Source organism: Micromys minutus (genome assembly GCF_963924665.1).
Source record: "Micromys minutus genome assembly, chromosome: 22".
Classification (NCBI taxonomy): domain Eukaryota; kingdom Metazoa; phylum Chordata; class Mammalia; order Rodentia; family Muridae; genus Micromys; species Micromys minutus.
The window spans coordinates 44,581,011-44,604,758 of NC_137957.1; the positions used below are offsets into that span (position 1 = coordinate 44,581,011).

The 23,748-nt window shown below is 45.6% G+C and overlaps 1 protein-coding gene across 3 annotated transcripts; it reads right to left on the reverse strand.

Moving 5' to 3' along the window:
* Window positions 1-273: 273 nt before the first annotated feature.
* Window positions 274-15,416, reverse strand: NFYB (nuclear transcription factor Y subunit beta). Of its 3 annotated transcripts, none has more exons than XM_080935972.1 (8): window positions 15,287-15,416; window positions 13,069-13,153; window positions 7,928-8,021; window positions 6,258-6,388; window positions 3,784-3,981; window positions 2,805-2,886; window positions 2,128-2,207; window positions 274-1,895 (listed from the first exon to the last, which is right to left on the reverse strand). In XM_080935972.1, exons 2-8 carry the CDS (start codon window positions 13,072-13,074, stop codon window positions 1,863-1,865), a joined length of 624 nt encoding a protein of 207 aa, XP_080792098.1. In that variant the 5' UTR covers window positions 13,075-13,153; window positions 15,287-15,416; the 3' UTR covers window positions 274-1,862. The 3 variants fall into 3 exon arrangements, with proteins under 3 accessions (XP_080792098.1, XP_080792097.1, XP_080792099.1); XM_080935971.1 differs by lacking the exon at window positions 15,287-15,416 and adding an exon at window positions 14,740-15,063; XM_080935973.1 differs by lacking the exons at window positions 6,258-6,388; window positions 15,287-15,416 and adding an exon at window positions 14,740-15,068.
* Window positions 15,417-23,748: the final 8,332 nt, after the last annotated feature.

Below are 23,748 nucleotides of genomic sequence, written 5' to 3' on the forward strand. Positions count from 1 at the left end.
GTTCAAAATCCTGTTTTGATGTATGCTTTCAGTGTAAAATGGTCAGCGATCTCTTCATCTTGATTCTTAACCCGGTCTGTGGGCAGCAGTCGCCCAAGGCCTCACACTGTTTATCGGTGAGGAAGCGATGACACCAGGGTAGGACACATTCCACAGTGAACCCACATGCGGGCCGCAGACCTCACTGCTGTGGATCTGGCAGCCCAGTCGTTCTACTTCTAAGAATTTATTTCAAGAAAAGTTACGATGTACACAAGATTCAGTGAAGGGCTATTTATAACTATGAAGAGATGAAAAAGGTCAGAATTTTCAATAGGCAATTAAATAAATTAATCATGATTCAGTCATACAGCAGAACAAAATCCCAGTAAAAATGATGCAGAAGACCATGTATGACCTGGGGAAGATGTTCACAACATATTACGTGAGAAACCAGTTACAAAACAGTGTGCACAACACGAGCCCATTTCTATAAAAATATACATATTTAGCAAAGTAAAAGGACAAATGAATTTATCAAAATATTAACATTGTTATTTCAACACAGTAGGATGACTTGATTTTGCTTAACCACCATCTCCTGTTCTTTCCTATGTGCATTTTCTACAAGAAAGGTTAATTTTGAAAAGGGAGAAGGAGAAGAGCAAATTTATATAATCTCAGAATAGCCAGCTGTGTCCCACAAGACTCCTGGCAAAGTGGCCATTACTGTTCAGCCTGGACTTAGGGAACTGTTTTCTTTCGTCCATTGGAGCCCCCAAGATTTCCTTCTGGACAAACTATACAATAAGCCATTTCTGATAAGGCTAAAACTACCACACCACATACACAAAAACTCAAACTATTACTAAAAAGATCAGATGAGAAAATAGAAATCTTCACTTTAAAGCAGGAACCCAAGTACACAGCACTGAACCGTACCGAGCGACATCACCTGACGTCAGCTTACTGCAGACAGTGTGACAGTGTGACAGCGAACCAGAAGACTCCGTGTCTCAGGATTCAGTGCTCACTGCTCCCCTGCTCAGTTCCCACAGCCTAACAGGAGCCTGACCTTCCCATGAAGGTAAAATGGCTGCCACTGAACTGAAGACTCCCTCTTCATGAAGGAGACGGTAATACTCGGAGAAAGGAACCATCTCAGGACTGCTAGGACCACAAGGAAAATGAATTCTAACAGACATGACAGTGACTGATGCCGCCCCAGTAGCTGTGGACAGGGACGGCACCAAGTTTAATAGGCCAGACAATACTTGCTTCTGCATTCAACTTAATTATTCAATCACATAAAAAAAAAAGACGAAGCTTAAGCTATGACTGTTTTACCAAAAAAAAAAAAAAAAAAAAAAAAAAAGTTTTCAATAAATAAATGCTAAACATCTAGCTAAGTTACCATGCAAGATAGTATAGAGCCAAGACAAACTCAAACTTTAATAAAGGCAACTTTCATTCAAAATGAACTCTACCCTTATATTTTATTAAAAGGGTGAACATTATGAATTAACCCAGCTGCTTACTTGAATTACAAAATAACATGATTCAGTATGAAAATAAGAAACTGTCTACAAATCTGACAGTAATAAATTGCATTACACAATGCATACAGGCGTCTTACAGAGCAACAAACTCTCGTACAAAACAAAAATACTTTAATACCTTAAAATCCAATTTTCTTTTAAAATCATTCATGAAAAAGATTCTCAAGTCAGAATTAACACCTCAATTAGTCAGGCATCAGGAAGCTACATTACAGCTACTTATAGTACAAGGAGGCGGCCTCGTCCTCACTTCCTCCCCATCCGCTGCTCCAGACTCCGTCCTCATCTCTCTCCACACAAGCCCTGCTTCATCCTTTCTCCCCATCACGAAAACTGAATTTGCTGGACACCAGAAATCTAAGATTGGAAAACACAAATTAAGATGTTTTTATTTCAGACACTAAACAGGCCACAGCAGGGAGCTGCCCCCACCCTGGCTGGCCAGGCCACCAGCTTGGGGCAGCTTCCCTTCTCTGTATGCAGATGAGACAAACACTTGGGAAATGTCTTAATTAGGAAGGAATTCTGGTAGTAACACATAATTTTGAGAAAATAGCTGTTTGAAATGCAGAGTTAGCACCCACCATACCTGTTGATAGGACGTCGTGTAAACCATAACATTTTGTTGTTGACCATCTGCAGTTATTAAGCCAGCCGGTAACTGATTAGCTACAAGGGAAGGGGAGGAAAAGCTTAGGAAAGGCAATAACCTGACTTTTCTGACCTCAACCTTAGCTCAGTGTCAGTAATGTCCTATTACACTCTCCCATACATGCAGAAGATAATCACATGTAAACCGTAAGCTTCACCTTTTCAAGAGGTCCCCAGGAATACAAGCCACACTGTCCTATTGTGCCTGTCACACTGCCTCAGAGCTCTATGCTGCACTTAGCAACAGGGTCTAAGTCCTTCGCAGAGCCAGCCTCACCACACGGCGTGGCTGGAGCACTGCAGGACTGGGCAGCGTGTGTCTCACAGGTGAAGTTACTATGCTCACATTTAAGCCAACAACGTTATGTTACTAACTCTGTTTCTCAGTAGCTGTCTCAGGAAATCTTCACCCAAAACTAGAAACTATGGAAATGACGCACACCTATTAATGAAAGGTCAGTCAGCGTCTTCCCTGTTAAATCTACATGTATCACTCAGTGACTTCAAACACAAGGGCATACGCTTTTAGTGGTCGTTTAAAACAGACAGTTGGTTCGGCACTGAGACTGCAGCCCCGCTGCCCACCCGGTGAGCAGCACTGAGTGCCGGGCTTACTGAATGCCTCTTCTGTGAGCTCCTCACTTAGTCCATCTGTAGCCGAAACTGCTCCACCAATGCCCTTCTCTCCTTTCATGGCCTAGGGAATAAAGAAGCAAAACTGGTGTTCACATCGAACTATTTCTAAATGAGAATGTTCATGCAATGTCCAAAATTGGAAGCTTCTCTTAGAAACCTTTACATTTCATTCTTTCCGAGATGCCCCCCCAAACCCTCACCCAGCACACAGAGTTACTGACAGGTGGATACAGTGGGAAGCTCCAAGCTTGGTGTTTAAAATCTCCACGTCAGTCAGTTTGAAGCAGACACCTCCAAGTCCTGCCTGCACTCTGGTCTGTGGTACTGTGGAGAAGTATTTGGGACAGCACTGTGGATCCCAACACTAAAGATGCGTTCACAGCACGCACGAGGGCTGAGTTTGGATTCCTGGCAGTCCCTTTAAAAGCTGGGTATAGTACACACACTTGTGGGCAGTGCTGGGGAGGCGACAAGAGGCTCTCTGGGGCTCACTGGCACCCGTCTAGCCAGTCAGTTGAGCTTCTGGCTCAATGAGACCCTGTCTCAAAAAGTAAGGTGCCAGCAGACAGACAGGAGCGTGTGGAGTTTGTATACAAGTGCATCCACACACAGGGTAGAGTCACATCAACTCCTGGCCTGAGAAGGCTCATACTGATGTTCTCTCCTAAGTTAACACAGCAGCACACCACTGCTTACAGACTTCAACAATCCATACTCAAAGTGCTACAAGTCTTTTTACACAGGAGACGCCAAAGTCTAAACCATGTAAACCATGGTCAAGGAGTTCAGGCCCCAAACTCAGAATCCCGTTAATCACCACCTACTCGCTGAAGTCTGTAATGAACTAAGGCAACTCAGGCTTGGTATTTAAAGGCTGTAATGTAACACATTAAAATACTACTGGAAATGTTATCTGCTACCACGCACTGTAAGTGACATTGTGAACCGTGTCACTCACCTCTCTGAACTTCTGAAGGTACAGTTTCAGGGGCTCCACATAGCTGTCAAAGCCTAGAGTGGACATGGCAAACAGAATGTCCTCCCCATTGATTGTCTTCCGCTTCTCCTGATGACACCTTTCGCTTGCTTCAGACGTTATGAAGCTTATAAATTCACTTACACATTCCTGAACACATTCTTTGGCATCTTTTGCGATCTGAAGAAAAGGAGCCTTAAGTAAATTTGTAGGAATTATAAGCATTACTTTCCTAATAGCTGCAAAAACAAAGAGCCATATATATGGAGCACACCCCGGAGTGCACCCCCATTACACTGGCACTGTCTCCGCTATCCCAGGCTAGGCTCTCTCTATGTAGCCAAGGATGACCTGTTCTTCCTGCCTCCACCTCTCAAGTGCTGAATCTTCAAGTGTAGTTTTAAAGCCCAGGGCTTTGTGTTTGCTAGTGGAGCACGCTACCAACTAAGTCACATCCTAGAGCTGACAATGGCTAAGCTCTGGGCCCTGAAATATTGACATATTTTGGGAACAGCCAACCCTGAGTCAGGAGAAACAGAATAAGCACGTACAGAAATTGAGGGGAACTTCTCCAACTATTCACAGCAAACACAACTAATGGTAAGAGACACCACACTGAGCGATGCCCAGGAAGGGCAACCCCAGTGTCCCCGCACTGAGGACATAACAGGCTCAGGCAGCACTACTCTAAGTAAGCACTTCTATAGTAAGGACACAGAAAACAGGCCCCTCCCTAAAACAAAAGTGGACTGCAGTCAGCTCACTGGCTAAGGACTCAGGTTCAATTCCCAGCACCCACATGATGGCCCACAACCATCTGTAACTCCAGTTCCAGGGAGTCCAATTGACTCTTCTGGCCACTCGTGGCACCAGGCATCCATGTGGTGCACAGGTATACAAGCAGACAAAACACTCACATATAAAATGATTTTTAACATTAAAAAGTAATAAACAAAAAAAAAAACCCCTCAACAGTAAATCCATAGACGATTTAGAAAGCAGTAAATTCTTGTTTTTTTTTTTTTTAACTACTGAGGCCAAACATGTCCGTATGGGTTGTGAGTGTTGCCTGAAACAGCACACAACCTCTACATCACTAGGGATAAATCTCATCAAGTTCTGTAGTCTGCTGGGCATGGTAGTAAATGCCTTTCGTACTTGGGAGGCAGAAGCAGGCAGAGGCCAGCCTAGGCTACATAGCATGTTCCAGGCCAGCCAGAGCTACACAATAAGGCCCTGTTCTCCATACATACATACATAACCAGACAAAGTTCTGGGGTCTACTAATAGAAATCAAATAGATCATCCAGCAATTCTAGAGCCACTTACAACAGCAGTGGCACTCGGATGCCTTCCTGAAAAATTAGTCACTGGGCCCTGGCAAGACAGTTCAGTGCATGGAGGAGCTGCTGCCCAACCTGACCACTCAAGTCTGAGCCCTAGGGCCCAAAACACAGAGGGCAAGAACTAAGTACTGTAAGTTGTCCCTTAGCCTTTGCTCATGCTCTGTGTCCATTTTCCATGTGGAGAGTAAATGAGAGTTATGCAATGCACTGATGGAAAACAACGGCGAGCAAAGCCAAGTGAATCATTTCCTATGTTCCAGAAGCTACGCTGAGCTAGTATAAAGTTGTTACAGCTGAAACATGCAATCAAGCTAACACAGGGCGCTTCCCCTGCCCTCCTCACTCCAGGCCTCTAATACCAGGTGGGTTGAGTTATAGCATGTCTCTTTAGACCAGCCACAATTCAGCTGCTTGGTGGCCACAGATGGCTGAGGTGTGGGTAAAAAATAGGGCAGGTAAGAACAAGTTTGGAATAACTCCTCTGCCCTAAAACGTAAGAAGGAAAGTCCTCAGATCAGAACTTAACAGTGTGAGTAACAACACGTCAACAGAATGTTTACTGTGAGCTCACTTTCAAAGGAACATTTAGAAAAGTGGTGGGAATAGGGCAACACAGAAAGCATGGGGTCGACCTCCGACCACGTGGTAAGATCAGTGCTGACACTTCTCTTATGACACAAGGTCTCACTGTACACCCAAGGCTGGTGTGGAACTGGCGTAGCCCCTGAACTCCTGGCAATCCTCTGCTTCAGCACCCTAAATACTGGAATTAAAAGCAAGTGCCACCACACCTGGCTGAGTAATGTTTTGCAAAAGGTATTCTAAGACAAGCTAGTGTGTCAGTGCAAGTGCATGCCATATCTATCTGTATGAAAGTGAAAAGAGCTGTTTCTAATGCCACCTACCATGGCTGACATTCTAGATGAGGTGTGGGGTGAGGTGAGATGCTGTGCAGCAGCCAAGTAGTCAGAAACAAATATTTGCTGTGCTGAGGCTGGGACTGCAATCAATAGCTAGCTACTGATTGAACTATGCATACATGTGTCTTACAGTTTCCATGCCCCCTCCCCCCTGCAAAAAAAAAGCCAGATAAAGTCTCCTCTACGTTACCTTTCCTGTTTGAGGTATGGCATTTTTCATTATCCTAGCCACATTTGCAATTGGAAGATAAATATCTTGTTCTCTGAAACTTTCTTTTGAACCATTTGTATCTTCATGATCATTCATGCTGTCCTCAGTATCTAAAGAAAGTTTTTTAAGAATTAGGTTTAGGGCTGGAGAGATGGCTCAACGGTTAAGAGCACTTACTGCTCTTGCAGAGGACCCGGGTTCGGTTCCCAGCACCCACATCAGGCAGCTCACAACCACCTGTAATTCCAGTTCCAAGGGATCTGACACCCTCTGCCTCCACAGGCAACTGCACACACACGGTGCACATAAGCTCACCCAGGAACACACACATAAATAAAAATAATAGTTTAAAGCTTTTCATAATTTTCACTCCAACCTTGAAAAGACTATCTGTGATGGCTCATCACCCAGTGCTCCTTAGATAGCATAACTGTTCTTCGCATTTTTCTCAGGACTACAACTGACCCAAGTGCCTAGCAGTTCTTTGTCTTCACTGTCATATAAAATCCCACCACGCATTCTTCAAAAAGCTTCACTGGTATAGCACCTTCCAAGTGCCCCCGACTTCATGCAACACCTTGGCTAGTACTCTTTGCTAGTTCTCTGATCAGTCTGATAGTTCTTTTCATTTCTCATTTCCTTCCCTACAAATCCGCTTTGTGTGCCTGGGATTTGGTCCTACAGAGCAGATGGAGGATGCAGCTCAGTGTGGAGTGCCTGACTGACAAGTACGAGGCCTTGGGCTCAGCCCCCAGCAGTGGCAGAGCCGGGACTCATTCAGTGCCTAACTATAAAAGTCAGTCAGTAACCTACGCTCCTTACATATCGCTAGACTAAGGTCTAGGTGTGCCCAAAGCCAAGTTCATATAAGCCTGTATATGTAGAGTTTATAAAGCATTAAACTCCTAGCACTTACAGAAACTTGTTCATATAAAGTTTATATTAAATTCTACAGACTTGATTACTGACCCAATTGGATAATGATAATATAGTATCTAGGAACACAAATCCCTTCATAGCTCCTAAAAATACATATTAATGTTTAAGTTTACAAATGGCACAAAAACAAATGATTTCTGGCAGAGTAATGTTAAGAATTCTTCTTATTTACTATTTACAGGGAGTCAGTGATAAGTTTTGAATTTTTTTTAAAGCACTCTTCTGAAGACTATATCTAATGAAGACAGTAGGGTTCTTCCCTGGTGTGTTTGCTTTCAGAATATCTGGATTGGACCAAGGGCCTAGCCCTAAGTTTACAGCACTGTGTTATGTCCCCAACTGGTAACCCCCCCCCCCCTTTCTCTCATCTCCCTTCCTCTCTCTTCCCCACTCCTTTTTCTTTTAGAACAGAGTTTCTCTATGAAGCCCTGCCTGGTCTGGAACCAGGCTAGCAGCATGCTCACAAAGACCTGCCTCCTCAGTTATGGGGTTAAAACCGTGCACCAACCCACCTAGCATTTACTTATTTTGATTCAGAGTCTCACAAACTTGGCTGAACTTGTAACCCTCCTGCCTTAGCCTGCCAAACAGCTGGATTATAGGTCTGCCACTAGACCGAGCTCATTTAGAGTCCAGTGAACCAAGCATGCGGTCGATCACTGCTGTAAACACTGGTGACCTGCATAGTGTGGCTCTGGCTGTGGCCTTACCATCGTGGGGCTGGATCACATAGTGACTCCCTCCGATGTAGTCTGCAGAAATCCCTAGTTGAGAAGCATCTGTGGTAGAGCTGTCGCCATCCATCTGCAGAGACAAAGCCTTTTAGTGCGTTTCGAAACACAAGACCCTGCACGTACTGCCACTGACGAACCAGTTATATTTTTCAGTTTACCTTACTGAAAGAAAACATATTTCTTGACTCAAGAAATGTTTCAAGAGTTTGCTAACTATTCAACATTCCTGTCCATCTTCCATATGTAATAAATATAAATTCAAGAGGAACACAACAAAATGAATCCACAGTATATGCTTTTTACCTTTCAATTACATAACAGTACCTCAAGTACCGTATAGTCGACCTTAACTTGCCAGACACTTTTTCCTTACAATGTAAGTCAAAGTGAGCAGAGCTGGCCAGCCCACCCCCTCAGCAGTCCTAGAGGCCTAGAGGCTTAAAGACTTAGTTCCTGCTATGCACTCCCCTTCCCCAGGGGTGTGACTGAGCTTGCAGTCTCCTGCAAGTTCTAAGGTGTGGCTGCCATGCTTTTACCACCATGGCCACCATGCCAACTTTCCATTGGTCCAACAGAGTCATTCCTGAGTCTTGTACAAGTATTTTCTCTTCCCCTGGGTCCTCACAGTTTGACTCTTTAAAGAAAAGGAAATATCTAAGAGGCTTGAATACAGATAAGAGCAAAAACCACCACAGACAAGAACAAGTGACTATTTATGCCTGTGGGGGTCTGAGGTCAACTTCAGTTGTCATTCCTCAGGGGCCAGACACCTTGTTTTATGAGATAGTCTCTCAGTGACCTGGAACTAGCCAATCAGGCTTGGCTGTCAGGCCCGACCCCAACCCCACCCCCAACCCAGGCTGTGCACACCATCACCACTGGCCTTTTCATACGAGTTCTGGAAACTGAACACAAATCCTTGAGTGGCAAGAACAGAATCAACTACATTATCCCCTCAGCCCCGACTGTTTGGTTTTGTGTTCAGTCTGTTTAGGGCTATGAGAAAAAGAACTGTAAAGGGAACAGTCTGGGTGGGGGAAGTAAACCACTGGCCCTGAACAGATCTCATTTCATCTTACCACATCGGACCCACAGCCTTTCTGCTTTACAATAGGAGACAAGGAAGGCCTGGCCTGTGTGCGTTATCTCCAGGACAGTCCAGCAGGTGGACAGAACTGGCAAACTGGACTAAAGCCTAGAGCTGCACAGACTGCAGCCTTCAACCTGATGAAGGAGTTTCCATGGCTGTGGGTTAGCTTCCAAGTTTCCAACATGGCATGTCTTCTATGCATCTGTTAGCTTTGATACCTAATTCAGTTGTAAACAGATATATTTCATAATTCATAGCTATCTTAAGGAGCCTTTAACAGTGTATGGAGATAGATGCAGGGTCCTACTCTCTAACCCGCCCATGTAACAACACTGCCCTCCCTCCCACCAAGCACCAATGCAAAGGAATGTCAACCATCACTCCAACAGAAAATGCTACTTCTCTGACCACAAATGCCCTGCATAGATACAATGGGCCTGCTGGCCACGAAGAGATGCTCTAGTAGAGTGGTTCAGTGTCTTCCAGAAAACACAACCAAAAGTTTTGTCTCAGAATCCAAAATTGGAAACAAGTCTTGACTGGTAAGGTCTGACAACAGAAATTCTTGGCTAAGTGGATGTCTACAGGATACTAGTCTTAAAGTTCCCTGAGCAGGGAGTCTGTTCAAGGAGCGAGGTAGATCTAGAGATGAACTGATGATTTATAAATACCTAGATGCCTAGTAGTAAAGACACTACAGCAGAAAGCCCGACTCCTGACATCTTGCTATACACTAGGGTGGTGATCTCTTACGTGGACTGCCTGCACGAGCCTTGTACACTCGCAGATAACACCAGCTCACAGCTGTCAGGATCAGCTGCAGAGCTGCAAAGATGGCGCTTGGCACACAGTCACTGCAGGCCCTGGCTTGTCTCTTCCTCTTCTGAAGCTGCGTCTTTGGTTCTGTCAACCTCACACCTTCTGTTCCTTGACTCTTTCTGTCATTAAATCCCACCCAGACTTTAATTCCAATATTCCCTTCCTTGCTGGAATTCTTGATTTATCCTATTTTGAAATCTCTAAACATTTAGCAGTCACTTGTTTAAAGCCAACAACAGCAACGTTCCTTCAGATAACAGCCTGACTTCTGGGTCTCACAGTGTGCTAGTGCCCTGCTCCAACTGAGGAGCAGAAGGGAAAACTTGGTCTGTAGTCTAAGGGTTTGTTTTCTTAAGAAATTTTATGAAAGAGTGTAGATGAAAATCAGCCAACAAATATTTCACAGACTAGGCAGTCAGTGTTTATTGGCCCATGCTTTGTGTGGTCATCTAACAGAAACACAGATAAGGGCTCTGTCCTCACCCTGCAGAGAAAACAATATTACACAATCTAGGGGGGTGAGGAGTGCCCAGCAGTCTGTGTGCACTGTGGGGCCACTGGGTCTGTAATCACCGAGCTGGAATTCTCTGCTACTTCGGTCAAGACCTTTCTGACTTGAGAAGGTGGATGAGCAGGACTGTTGCTCACAGGGCTGTTGCATGTATCAGGAGATATCTGTGAATACTGAACACGGTATAACAGGAATACTCCAGGTTGTTATATATTTAGCATTATGTATCTATAATATGTACACATACATATAATTCATATATATACATATATAATTCATATATATATATATATATATATATTTAGCACTAGTTGTTAAATGTTTATATAAATAATGACAATCAGCCAACCAATTGCTAATGCTACCACATACCAAGGGAAACATAGAGGTTTTGCTAGTACCTTATTTTTAAAGACCTTCACTAGACTAGTCTGAGGAGGCCCAGAAAAGCTCCATTAGGAGAAGCATTTAGCCAGCAGTGGTGCAGCCTTTAATCCCAGCACTCAGGAGGCAGAGACAGGCGAATCTCTGAGTTTGAGGCCAGCCTGGTCTACAAAGCAAGTTCCAGAACAGCCAGGACTATAGAAAAACCCTATCTTGAAAAAAATAAACAAAGATGCCATTTAAACTGAAATAAAAAGGGGGCTGGGAAGGGGCAAGAAGATTTTTTAGACAGGAGAAATAGGAAACAATGTTGGGGAATAACCTAAGCAATTATCTTATGGACAAGAGCCACCAAAGGGGGATTCTTAGTGATGAAAAGATCAAGGTATCGTCCAGCAGAGACAATGGAGGGAGCCAGGAGACAGCCAGGAGACAGAAGGGTGCTGCAGTTGCCATGGCAGTGGGGAAGATGATCCCCAGCATGTGTTCGGGGCTGGAGGCCTGCACAGCACCGCGAGTTTACAACTGTGTGCATCCGAGGCACTTCCCTCCTAGGCCTAGGAAACTGAGGTTCAGAGGTCATCTCATTACGTTTGGTTCAGCACCTATGCTATCAGGCTGAGCTGATGATATTGTTCTTTACATGATGCAATGATGCATTTTATTCCGATTTTAAAAGCAGCCATACTGATCGCCTGTGAATACAGTAAATGGACAGGCAGAGTAAACGCTGTCTTCTTTACTGTGCTTGTTTTCTGAGCACTTCTAAATCCCCCATGAATGTTCATGGCCCAATGCAGCAGCTTAAGAAACAGCTATGGGCCGTGGAGACAGCTCAGCAGGTAAACTTGCTCCCAAGCCTAACAATGTCCCACAAGTTATCCTCTGACCCTCTGTTACTGTCTTTTTAGGGTTCAAAGGCACAAAGACCTTTTCTTTCCAGGCACAAAGACCTTTGTTCTCATATATAACCTTCCTCCTACCTGCTCTTTATCTTTTGGGAGTAAGAAACAGTATCAGGAACCCTCATCTGGACTCTATTTTTCAGCCCCGCCCACTTCCTTATTCTCCTGACACCGCAGCGCTCCGCCAGGCAGCGTGCTCTTGTGTGGCTGCAAAATCCTCTTTCCCCACCCTGTCTGCCTCTCCTCTCGCTGCTTTTCATTCCTATTTAAACCCCAGTGCATGCTCCTAACCTCCAAAGGCTAATGAAGCTGCTCTGAAGGCTTCCAGTGGCCCCGCCAACCTGACAGACATTGTGGTATTGACAGCACCTGTCCCACACTTCCCTTCTCTCCAGACCTCCAAAGAACAGTCTTACTCTAGCCCCTAATTGTTAGTTTCAATCCAAAGTTGTTTTCTCTTTCCTCCTCCCCATCTGGTGAGCTCATTAACCATTACCTCTGCTCTTAGAAACAGTAAATTTACAATCACCATTCCCTCAATGAACTTAAGACACTGGCGTGTAAGACATCTATCTAACCGATCCCTGCAACTCTAATAGAGCACGACGTCTACTCATCTGAGCCAACTGCACCAGCACTGTTTTCCGGTGTTTCTCCACCTGGATCTGTCCCTCCCATTGAGTCCCACCAGATCACCAACTAGCCCAGCTCAGCATCTTGTCAAGACTAACTCACCAAAACCGCTTCCACAAGATCTCTTGCATCAAACCCAAACCTCTTCATAGCTTTACAAGGTTCTCTTCATACCTAACAAAAGCCTTAGTACTCAAGTACGCCTGGAGGACCACCAAGTAAATGAAGGTCTCTCATTTCAAGAGCGAAGCAACTGTGACTCACAGGAACTGCACCCTGCCTGAGGTCACAGATACCATAGCAGAGCCAGATTCAAAAAACCAAAGACCGGCCAGGTGGGGGGTCGTCATATCGGGAAGGAGGGCCTGACTCACTGGGGTGCCCAGGCTTTTGCTTTGGGTGACACCCTTTACTTAGCCATATCCCACCATGTTTAGGCCCCTTTCAGACCAGGAGGATCCCTCCTGACATTCCCAGATCAACCACACCCCTCTTCTTAGCCATGTGTGCAGGGAGATTTAGCCTTTTCCACTTGGCACATAACCACATTCACGTGATACCCTGCCAGCTGAGCAGACAGCACACAGACAGGCGGGCAGGGTCTTTACCAGACGGTCTCTCTGGCACTGAGGGCTCACAGGAATCAGAGAGCATGCGCCAGTAGCTCACAAGAGAAGGGACTTAGCACAGGCTCTCTGCCTAAACTTAGGATCACTACACAGCCCTCTCCAATACACACTGAATTAACTAAAATGATCAAATAAAACATACTTACTATCATGAAATACTGTCAGAATTGTGTATCAGTGGTGTTCTCAAATACCTGTCACAAAGGTGGTGGATCCTTGTCCAATTTTAACCTAAAAGACAAACACACAAACACCTATTAGTAGTAAAAGTGCATAGATGGATAGGCTTTCTTAAATTAAAGAGGACACAGGTCATCTCACCTGCTACCAATGGAGGGTAAAAAGTTAATCCTACAGGGAAGGGGGGGCAAGAGCTAACATATCCCTGAATTTGCTTTAATAATCAATATTTATCACAATATTCCAAATAAGGGACCAAATATATTAAGCAAGAGACTGAAAACTCACACATCGAAATTCCATAAAATGTTAACACCAGGACAGAAACCCCCTACTCATAAATGTGAATTTGAGAATGGCTTCCCTAAGTGTTTCAGAGATTATGTTACAAATTTTTTACACTGAGAAGGAAGGAAACACGTCAAACTATAATGCACTGAAATTATCTTATGCCATGCTGGAAAAAAGACACACATGGCCAAAGAGGGCACACCAAAACAAACAAACAAATCCGCAGGGCCTTCACAGTTTTGAAGAGCCAGCACCCCCGTGTCACTGTAGGGCAGGGACGGCACAGCCCTGCACAAGCAACAGTACTGGGACATTAGTTGCCGGTTCCCCGTTTTCTAAAGGAAACAACTGAACAGGAAGGAGGTGCAAATCAAACATCCTTTCCCTGTTCATTTTAAACGGGGGAATTCTGATTTGCATTGAAGCATCATACATAGCTGGGGGGAAAGATGGGGCTGAATTTTTAACATGGCATTTTAAAAGGGTCCAGACAGCCAAGACTGCTTGACACTGTTAAAATCTTAAAAGTAAATTATATTGCCTTTCCATATATGTCCCTTTTCTAGCTCCAGAACTGTTCCTGTAGCTTTAAAAAGTGTGTGAACACTCAAGCACAAGAGGCTGGGTATGTTTATGCATCTTGCTTAGAGTAGGTATGGGACGAGAGCCTTACCAACCCAAATAGTTGGCTTTATATATTTGGATTTAGTCCATTAAGAATAAAAATCACTGTATTTCTTCATATGGAAAGCATTTTCTTAAGGGCAGGTTATAATCTGTGTAATAGCTCGAGGGAATGCATACATCTGCTTGATGTTTGAAGAAATGCAAATCTGTATCCAAGAAAAGCAATATTCCCTTCCTCCAACCTCCTTTCTTTGGCATCGACAACCACAGCTTTGCATCGATAGAATCTTTAAATTAAGCTACAAAGAGCAGTGCAGAGGAGGAATAATTTGCCTTTTAAAGGAATTCCAACTAAACTCTCAATACCTCATCCATAAAGCTCCTCTTTACCAACGCCACTACTACTGACCAGTTGAGCCATCACTTTTGTTACCGATTAGTTTCCTTACTGAGAGCTGAAGCCACACCGGCGGTGATTTGTGGCACCATCCTCAAAACTAGGGTCTGTGAGGATTTGCGGGATGCCATTTTTTTTTAAAGGTCGCCTGCTACCTAACCTTGCCTAAATCAACCAGCCCTGTCCGTAGCACTTTAGGCATGAGAGGACGATCTGCGGGTGCTCGGTAAATTCTTTGTTCTCGCAGACCCTCCCGCGCCCCCCCCCCCCCCCAGCACGGGTGACTGAAACCTCCGTGCAACCTCCCAGGCTCCCTTCCCACCTTCGGGGCAAGTCCGGGGCGAGCCAGGCGCCAGATGGCTGCATGCTGTAGGCGCGGAGCGGGCCGGGGACCCGCCAGGCCGCTTGTTCCTCACGGGGACCCGCCGCCTCGGCTCGCAGGTGCCCGGGAGGCCCCGCGGAGCGCATCCCCCCGCCGCCCGCGCCCAACGCCCGCCGCCGCCGGGATGCGGGAGACAAAGCGGCCGCTCCGGGGCGCCGCGTTCCCCGCTCGCCGGCTCCGCGGACAAAATGGAGCCGGCCCGGGGCTGCCGCCGCGAGAGCCCCGCAGCCGACCGGCCCAGCCCGACCCGGGCTCGCGGCCCCGCGCACAAAGCGCCCGCCGTCCCCGCGCCCCGCCGGGCCCCGCCGGGCCCGAAGCACAGCGGCCTCGCCCGGAGGCCCGGCCCGCCCGAAGGCTGCGGACTGCCGAGTGCCCCCGACCGCCGCGGCGTTGGCGGCGGGGACGGCGCCGGGAGGAGACGGACATTTCATTCGAGCTAAAGTGGAGTCGGTTTAGGAGCGATCATTGGCCGAAGCGAGACACAAACCTCCAATGCAGCCCTGGTTGGCTCCCGTCTCCAATCGGCTGTTTGGTTGGACAGAAAATGGCTGCGAAGGAACCAGTCCCAGCGCGGAGCTCCACTTCCAGGACTCGGCCTCCCCTCCCTCCGCCGCGGGCCGCTTCCCTCTGCGTGACACCCTCCCTCCGCGACGCCCGCGCCCGAGGCCCCGCCCCCGGCCCGCCCCCGACCCCGCCCCGCCCCGCCCCGGAGCCCTGAGCTGGGCGGGCTCTGAGCGCTGGCTGCGGAGCCTTGGAGAGGCCGGCGATCTCATCCCCGACTCGGTGCGGAGCGGCCTGGCTCCAGTCTTCTTCCAGCTCCTCCTTCCCCGCGAGCCACTGTCTTGCCCGCCTGAGTTCAGCCCCGGAGGGGATCTACACCTGAGCTCCCCTCTAGAATGCCTTAGGCACCTACTGTTTTCTAGGTAACCCTCCAGGTCACCGCAGGCACACAGCGTTCCCTCTCTGCCACAGAAGAGGACTGTTCGGTTTTTCGTTCTAGCACACCATCCCCTTCCTCCAAGTTTAACAGGTCGGCCAGACCAGCAGACCACCACCCTGTGCTCTGGTGCTGCTTTTTCGTGCTAGGTCTGCCCTACCAAGTTTGGCTTACTACCTAAAGTGCTCTTTTCCCATCCAGATAAGACTGGGCTGCAAAAGCTCATGGTCTCTGTGCACTTAAGGCCTTCCCTGTCAGCCTCACTGAAATCTGGATCGAAAGTCCCCTGGCTACCATTCTCCCTTATGGTGGAGATCCAAATGTCCTGCATGACCAGGCACTGCAAAGTACTGCAGAGTGCACGCACCCGGATAGATGGAAATGTTTTGTCCTAGGACTTACAGGGATAAGGAAGCAATACTGAACGTTCTAGGTCAGCCTGCAATACACTGAGACCTTGTCTTTAAAAATAACAGTATGGGGTGGGTCGTGTGGGTCAGGCAGGTACACACCTTGAAGCTCAGGACTAGGGAGGCAGATCTCAGGCCAGCCTGGTTTACAGAGTGACTTTCAGGACAGCCAGAGCTACACAGAAAAACCCTGTCTCAAAAAAACGGAAGCAATAGTAGTAATAAATATAGAAGGCCCTGATGTTGTGGTTTATGCCTTTAATCCCAGTACGGGGGGGGGGGTGTTAGGGGATACAGACAGGAAGACTGGAAATTCCACACCATCTTGGGTTCCCTAGTGTGTGTGTTCACATCCAGCCTGGGCTACATAATCAGACTGTATCCCCCCCCCAAAAAAAAAGTATGTGTGGGTATATATTATATATAGTGTGTACATAAAGTATACAGAAAAATCGAGAAAGAGGTTATGTATTGAGATCCCACTGTGTCTAGAATATATAAATATTTCTCAAGCAAATAAGGAAGCAAGAACAAATGAGACTTGCTCAGTTATTTCAAGAGGAGTAAGGGGCACTGTAGAATCTACCAGAATTCTAGGACTCCCTCCTATTGTTTTGGTTTTGTTTGTTTTTTGTTTCCCAAGACAGGCTATATATATATATATATATATATATATATATATATATATATATATATATATTTAAAAAAATTTTTTTAAATGGTTCTATTGCTACCAGTCCCGCATTCTCATTCCACAAGAGCCACTCCAGTGTGGATCCAGGCACGCAGTCCCACACGGTCCTCTAGGTGGTTAGTTACCAAGCCTGGCACCCACACATCTCATTCCTCAGGCCCCACTCGCCCTCACCTCGTGTGGGCAACAGAGCTGGAACTGCACGCTCCAGCTGCCTCTCAGCCATTGCTTTCACACACTGTCCTCCACAGCCTGGTAAAATCATGACTCAACAATCAATAACTTATCAAACAGATTTATATGTTAAATTCTCAATCCACAATATGTCCAAACAAGAAATTCACTGCCAATTAATAAAGATATAAACCCCCACCTAGACAAGATAAAACCCGATCTGGTTCACCTTGATCTGAACCATCCTCCTTTGCTGCCTCCATCTTGAATCTCCTGCTTCTCCTTCTCTTCCACTTTACCAACTTTGTCCCCACCCCACTCTCTACCGTACAATCAAGTATCACCTTGACATCAACCTACGTATATTCTATCACAACACATACATATACATATACATATGCATATATATATCTTTAAAATCCCATATATATGATCAAATAAGTTCCATATATATTTATGGGATTTATTAGAGAGGCTTATAGTCTAACATTTGCTATATACCAATATAGCAAGAATTCAAGAATCCAGTAGTTGTCCACTCCATGAGGCTGGTTGTCTCATCTTCAGTATGTGCTGGGATCTCAAAGAAGTAGGCTCTCATACCCGTGAAGTGGCGGGACTTGCCAGTGACAGAGGGCAGGCAGGGCAAGCACTTCCTTCTTCTATGTCCTTTATATAGGCTGTCAGATGTGGCCCAGATTTAAAGTGCATTGTCCCACTTCAAAAGATCTCTTCCCACTAGAGATTATTGGATCAACAAAAGTCCCTCAGAGGTTTACCTAGAGGCTTGGGTTTCGGTGAAAATGTAAGCAAGGCGACAACAGAGAATAGCGTCACTGTGTATTAGTCAGGGTTCTCTAGAGTCTTACAGAACTTGTAGAATGTCCCTCTATACTAAGGGAAATTATTGTACAGTCTGCAATCCAACTAACCCAACAATGGTCAGCCGTGGATGGGAAGTCCAAGACTCTAGCAATTGCTCAGTCCTGTGAGATTAGTTGTTTTACCTGGTCTTCTGTATAAGCTGGAATCCTGAAGAAGTGAGTCCCAACATGTGAAGAAGGGAGTCTTCCTCCTTCCAATGTCCTTATGTAGGTCTCCAGCAGAAGGTGTGACCCAGATTAAAGGTGTGCACCACCATGCCTAGATCTGGGACTTGCTTTGTCCCAGACTGACCTTAAACTCAGAGATCTCCTTGCTTCAGTCTCTTGGGAATAAAGGGGTACACTACCTTGCCTGGGCCTAAACTTTTCATGACCATTATTCCTCAAGATCTCCATGCCAAGATCCAGGTCCGAAGCCTGTGTCCTCCAGACTTAAGATCTGAATCACAGGTGTGCCCTCTAATTGTGGATTGTGGTTCACTCTGGATATAGCCAAGTTGACAACCAGGAACAGCCATTACACAATGTCTATTCTATCATAGCATGCCCTTCATTTCTGAACCCAAGTTCTACCATTCCCCCTCCTTTTAGTCCTTCTTATGTGCTGAAGCCCAGGAAGATAGGGCTTCTGCGTCTCTCTCCTGTCACAGACATACCATTCCCTCAGCCCAGCTCACTACCCTCGAAAACCTTGGCCTTTATATAGACACATCACACACCAGACACACAGAGATACATGCAGAGACACACAGGCACATACACAAACACACACTCACACAAACACACACAGAGACCCACAGACACAAACACACACGAAAACACACACACACACACACACACACACACACACACACGCACATTCTTCTTTTTCTCTCCTCTGAGTTTCTGTCTCAGGAATAAACACTGGAATTCTGGTTGAAATTTCACATCTAGGTGTCAAAAATGCAAAGCTAATATGCACTAAAAATCTCCTCTCTGTTGCGCCAATATCCACACACAAGACCTCAACAATAACAAGTCTCTCAGGTAAGAATTCTAAGTAATTCATTCCAACAGGGATGGGGAGTTTCTGGTGTGTTTGGCACTGTCTAATTTCTCTCCGTCTCCCAGGGCTCTAGGTTCTGTATCAAAACTCATCAGGTCTGGCTTTTCAGTGAAACCATGAGACGCCAGCCTGCTTCCCTTCTCCTCTGTTAAGAACCTTGTGGGTCCCTAAGACCCACTTAGAAAAATCCAGGAACCATTTCTTTTTTTTTTTTTAATTTAAGATTTATTTATTTATTATATATAAGTACACTGCAGCTATCTTCAGACACACCAGAAGAGGGCATCAGATCTCATTACAGATGGTTGTGAGCCACCATGGGGTTGCTGGGATTTGAACTCATGATCTCTGAAAGAGCAGTCAGTGCTCTTAACCACTGAACCATCTCTCCAGCCCCCAGGAACCATTTCTTAATGGTATTCTTGTCCAGTCTGTTGTAACAGAATCCCTGAGATTCAGCAATTTATAGTGAACAAATTTACTGTTCCATCACATTGGCTAAAAGACTTAGGCTGTACCTAAGTCATCTGGTAAGTGCCTTCTTTATCTAGTGGTAAACTAGGCTGTGGGGGAGAGGAAGAGACACAGAGGGTACCTCCATAACTTTTCTAACAAGCCCATAGCGGAGAAGATCACATTAGCGTTTGTGAGTGCAGATCCCCACGACCCTAATCACCTCTTAAAGGCTGTTGCTCTCAACACTGTTGTGTTGGGAATTAAATGCTGATGCCCGGACTTTGGGGACCACTTTCAAACCAAAGCGATGGACCTGGCATTACATTTTAGTGATAGATATTCTAGCCCCCAAAAGAGAACAGTGAAAGACAATGGTATTTATCCTCAGGCTTGGGAGCGCGAGTGGGTATTAAGTAGACTCTGGAGTAGAATTTAGACTAGAACCCTCTTGCCATACTCTACCAGCTGAGTACTCCGGCGTCCACAGGCTACATATGCCCTATGGTGGTTTGAATGGGTATGGCTGTGAATGTGTGTGAAGTCTTGGCCCAGAGGGAGTAGCATTGTTAGGAAGTGTGGCCTTGTTGAAGGAAGTGTGTCACTGTGGAGGTGGGCTTTGAGGTCTCCTATGCTCAAGTCATGCCAGGGTAGAAGTCTCCTGCTGCCCCTGGAGCAAGACGTAGAACTCTTGGCTCCTTCTCCAGCACCATGTTGTCTGCAAGCTGTCATGTTTCCCATCATGACGGTAACGGACTAAAGCTTTGAAACCATAAGCCAGCCCCAATTAAACGATTACTTTTATGAGAGTTTCTCCTAAGACACTGCCCGTGTGCCTTTGTTTCTTTCTCTGCACATTGACAGATTTCTTCCCCCACTTTGCTCACAGAGCTGTGGGGAGCATTAGGTAGCATACAGGGCTTAGAGTGTGTGGCCCTGGCTCTCAGAAAGACAGCCAAATCCATTAATCACTTGTTACAGTGATTGAGATGGTTATGAGTGAAGAGGTTATTAAGACCAATAACTGAGCACTCAGAAGGTGTGAGCTTTATTAATATTTCTCTGCTACATCAGAACCGTGCCATCCAGTAAGGATTACCTAGTTTAACCAGTTATGGAAGTAATTTATGTGCTCCATGGTAATTAAAATTGTGGATCCGAGGTGCCTGCGAGGAGAACTACAAGTACATTTTAATAAGGACTCCGGGGAAAGGATATGAAAGGGGAGGGAGCTGAGGCAAGCTGAACCTGGAGGGAAAGAGTTACGGCAAGCATTGGAGGCCAGTATGACTATTTCAGGCCTCTTCCATAAGCATAAGTACTTCAAAATGAAAAGGGAACTTCACAGGGGCTGGAGAGATGGCTCCGTGGTTAAGAGCACTGACTGCTCTTCCAGAGGTCCTGAGTTCAATTCCCAGCACCCACATGGTGGCTCACAATCATTAGGATCTGATGCCCTCTTCTGGTGTGTCTGAAGACAGCTACAGTAAACTCACACATATAAAATAACCAAATAAACCTTAAAAGAAAGAAAAGGGAACTTCACTGTAAAGTGTGAGCGTGAGTCCTACAGAGCTCAGATTTCTTCAGAATGGGCGCATCTACTTGTTTTGTGTTATCAAATTCTTTTTATTTTCTTTTTAAACCTTCCCTTCCTTTTCTTTTTCCTTGTTGTAGTGCTGGGGTTTGAACCTAGGGCCTCATACATGCTAGGAAAGTGTTCTCCCTAAGCCACTGAAATGTAAAAAACAAAGTTGAAAAATGTAAAGGGAAATGTAGAGAACGAAGTTTTTAGGGGCCCTGAGACTTTCCCAAAACACCCATTTTTGAAGACAGAATTTACTGGCAGACAGCCACAAGGTCACATAAGAAAAAGTTCAAATATACATCAGCAGCAGCCTAAACCCCTCAAAGTTTTTGAAAATGTATAAACAAGACTTTAAAAATGTAAAAACAAAGTTTTAGTGGACAGGTCAAGCTATACTGACCAAGCTGAGTTAAGACAAAACAAAAATAACTGCGTTCGGAACAGCTCCCCTACCCCTCCCTGTGCTGAACTCCAAGGAAAACTGCAAATTGTCAACAACCTTACTGCCAAAGTTTCTCCCTCCTTTCCTCCCCTTTCTGACCTAAGAGTTTAAAATGATACTGCTGCTTTCCTGACCAATGGTAAAATAGTAGTTCACCCCCCTCACAGAAAAGGTATAAAAGATGTGTGTTTTTTTTGAGTTGGAGGTTGACTCTCCCTGCGAGACTAAGCAACCCCACACATGTCGGATCAATAACCCTCTTGCCATTGCAGCAATCTGTCGTCAGGTCCCGTTCTGTGGGGCGGTGCACCTAGGCTGAGACCTTGGGGGTTCAACACCACACACCCCCACCTGCCCACACACACGGCTTCTGATTTTCTGCTAGCCTTTTCTACTGGTCCCTAAGCACATCCTTGGGTTGCCCAACAGTAATCCCAGCTGGGGAGTTTTAGCCACTCACACCTCACCCTTTGCCATTTGCTTGGCTGGCTCCTAGGTATTCTTCCAAATTTCGGGTAGATAACATTTTTGATGTTTAATCTGGGAATTTATTTGGATTAAGAGATCCCTTAGGAGACTAGCAAAGCAAGCTTTTGAGTCTATTTGAGGGTATCTGTGATTTACAAAAAAACAAAAAAAGAATCAGATCGATCATAAGTTCTTTGACCTCCAAAGGTTTAATACATTGATAGGTTCTGTTGTGCGAGGTAACATTTGTGGACCCCCAAAAGACCACTGAAGAGTCAAATCCAATGCAGTCGCATTAGAGTCAAACCATAAACCTAACTTTTTTTTTTTTTTTTTCCTGATTGGTGGTTGTTAGGAAGTGAAATGTCAGGGGCAGGTTTGTAACCTGGAGGTGCAAATTTCTGGGGGGTAACCTGGAAACTGGTACTAGGTATCAGCCTGTTAGTTAACTTGATTCAACTTTAGGTTAGTTCTCTAAGATAGAGTCTGAACCCAAAAGATTTGGTCTCTCAATTCCAACCTTTTTTTTTTTTTTTTTTTTGAGACGGTCTCTGGGTGGACCGGAAACAAAAGTTTGGAACTTTGAAAGTCGAGGCCCAGGTGAGAAAGTGAGTTGACAAACGTGTGGTCTGAGGGTGTTTCTGGCTCTGACCAGTTCCTTTACCTCTTCCTTGCTGAGCTGCTCTGATGTAAGTAGCTGCCCTCCACCCTGGACTGCCTCTGTCATGCTCTAACCTTGCCATGAGTCTGGGAATAATAGCGTCAGCTAGGTGTTGACTGGAGCCTTTGAAACCAGTCGTAAAGTGTCTCTTCCCTGAAGTTGTCTCTGTCATTCGGTCACAATGATGGCACAGAGGAGGGACACCTCCTCCAGAAAGCTTCCTTGGCCCAGAGCCATGAAATGACATCTTTTTTTTTTTTTTAAACTACTGTTTACCTCTCTTTGAACTGTAATTTTAAATTATTTATTTATTTGTTTGTTTGTTTGTTTGTTTATGCAGTCATTCATTTTTTTATTTTACAATTTGTTCTGCTGTGTTTTGGTTTTGGCTTTTTGAGAGAGGGTCCCTATGTTGTCCTGGCTGTCCCAGAACTCCCTACGTAGACCACACTGGCCTCAACTCACAGAGATCCACCTGCCTCTGCCCTCTGAGTGTGAGGATTAAAGACATCCACCACCACGCCGAGCTCTTTCTTTAGGTTTTTGAGACTGTCTAATGAAGCAGGGGTATGTCTCAGAAGCCCAGGATAACCTTGCACTTTCTCCATCTCTCAAAGTCAGGGATATAGGCACATGCCACCATGCCTGGCTGGGACTGTATGGTTGTACATTTTATGCAGAAAGACAGGCATAAAATAAAACCAGGCCTGTCATTGGACGAGAAGGATGGGAGGAAACACAAAACCAGGCCTGTCATTGGATGAGAAGGAAGGATGGGCAGGAACAAAGTTTTAGAAAGGGAGGGAGGAGAAGGAGCAGGAAGAACACAGAGGCAGATGTGGGTATTTTTCTCTGCACATCTCTGCATAGATACAGGTTGTTATGAATATTTTATAAGGGATGGGTGTGTACAGGATTATTGGTACTGTCAAGATGGACAAATTATATCATACCAATTGTATCAGAGTCTATTGTGTGGTGTTTTCCTTCATGTGTCGAATTAATTGAGTTCAAGAGAAGGTGCAGTGGCAGGACACTCCAAGCCTGCCATGGAACTGGGATTTGTGGGCCTGATGTAGTAACAACCCTCCAAGGGATCCCTGCCTTCCCCCCAACTTCTCCTCCAACAATCACCCACAGAAAGTCAGTCCTGTACATCCCTAGGTTCTTCACAGTCAGAGGACCTCCCACCA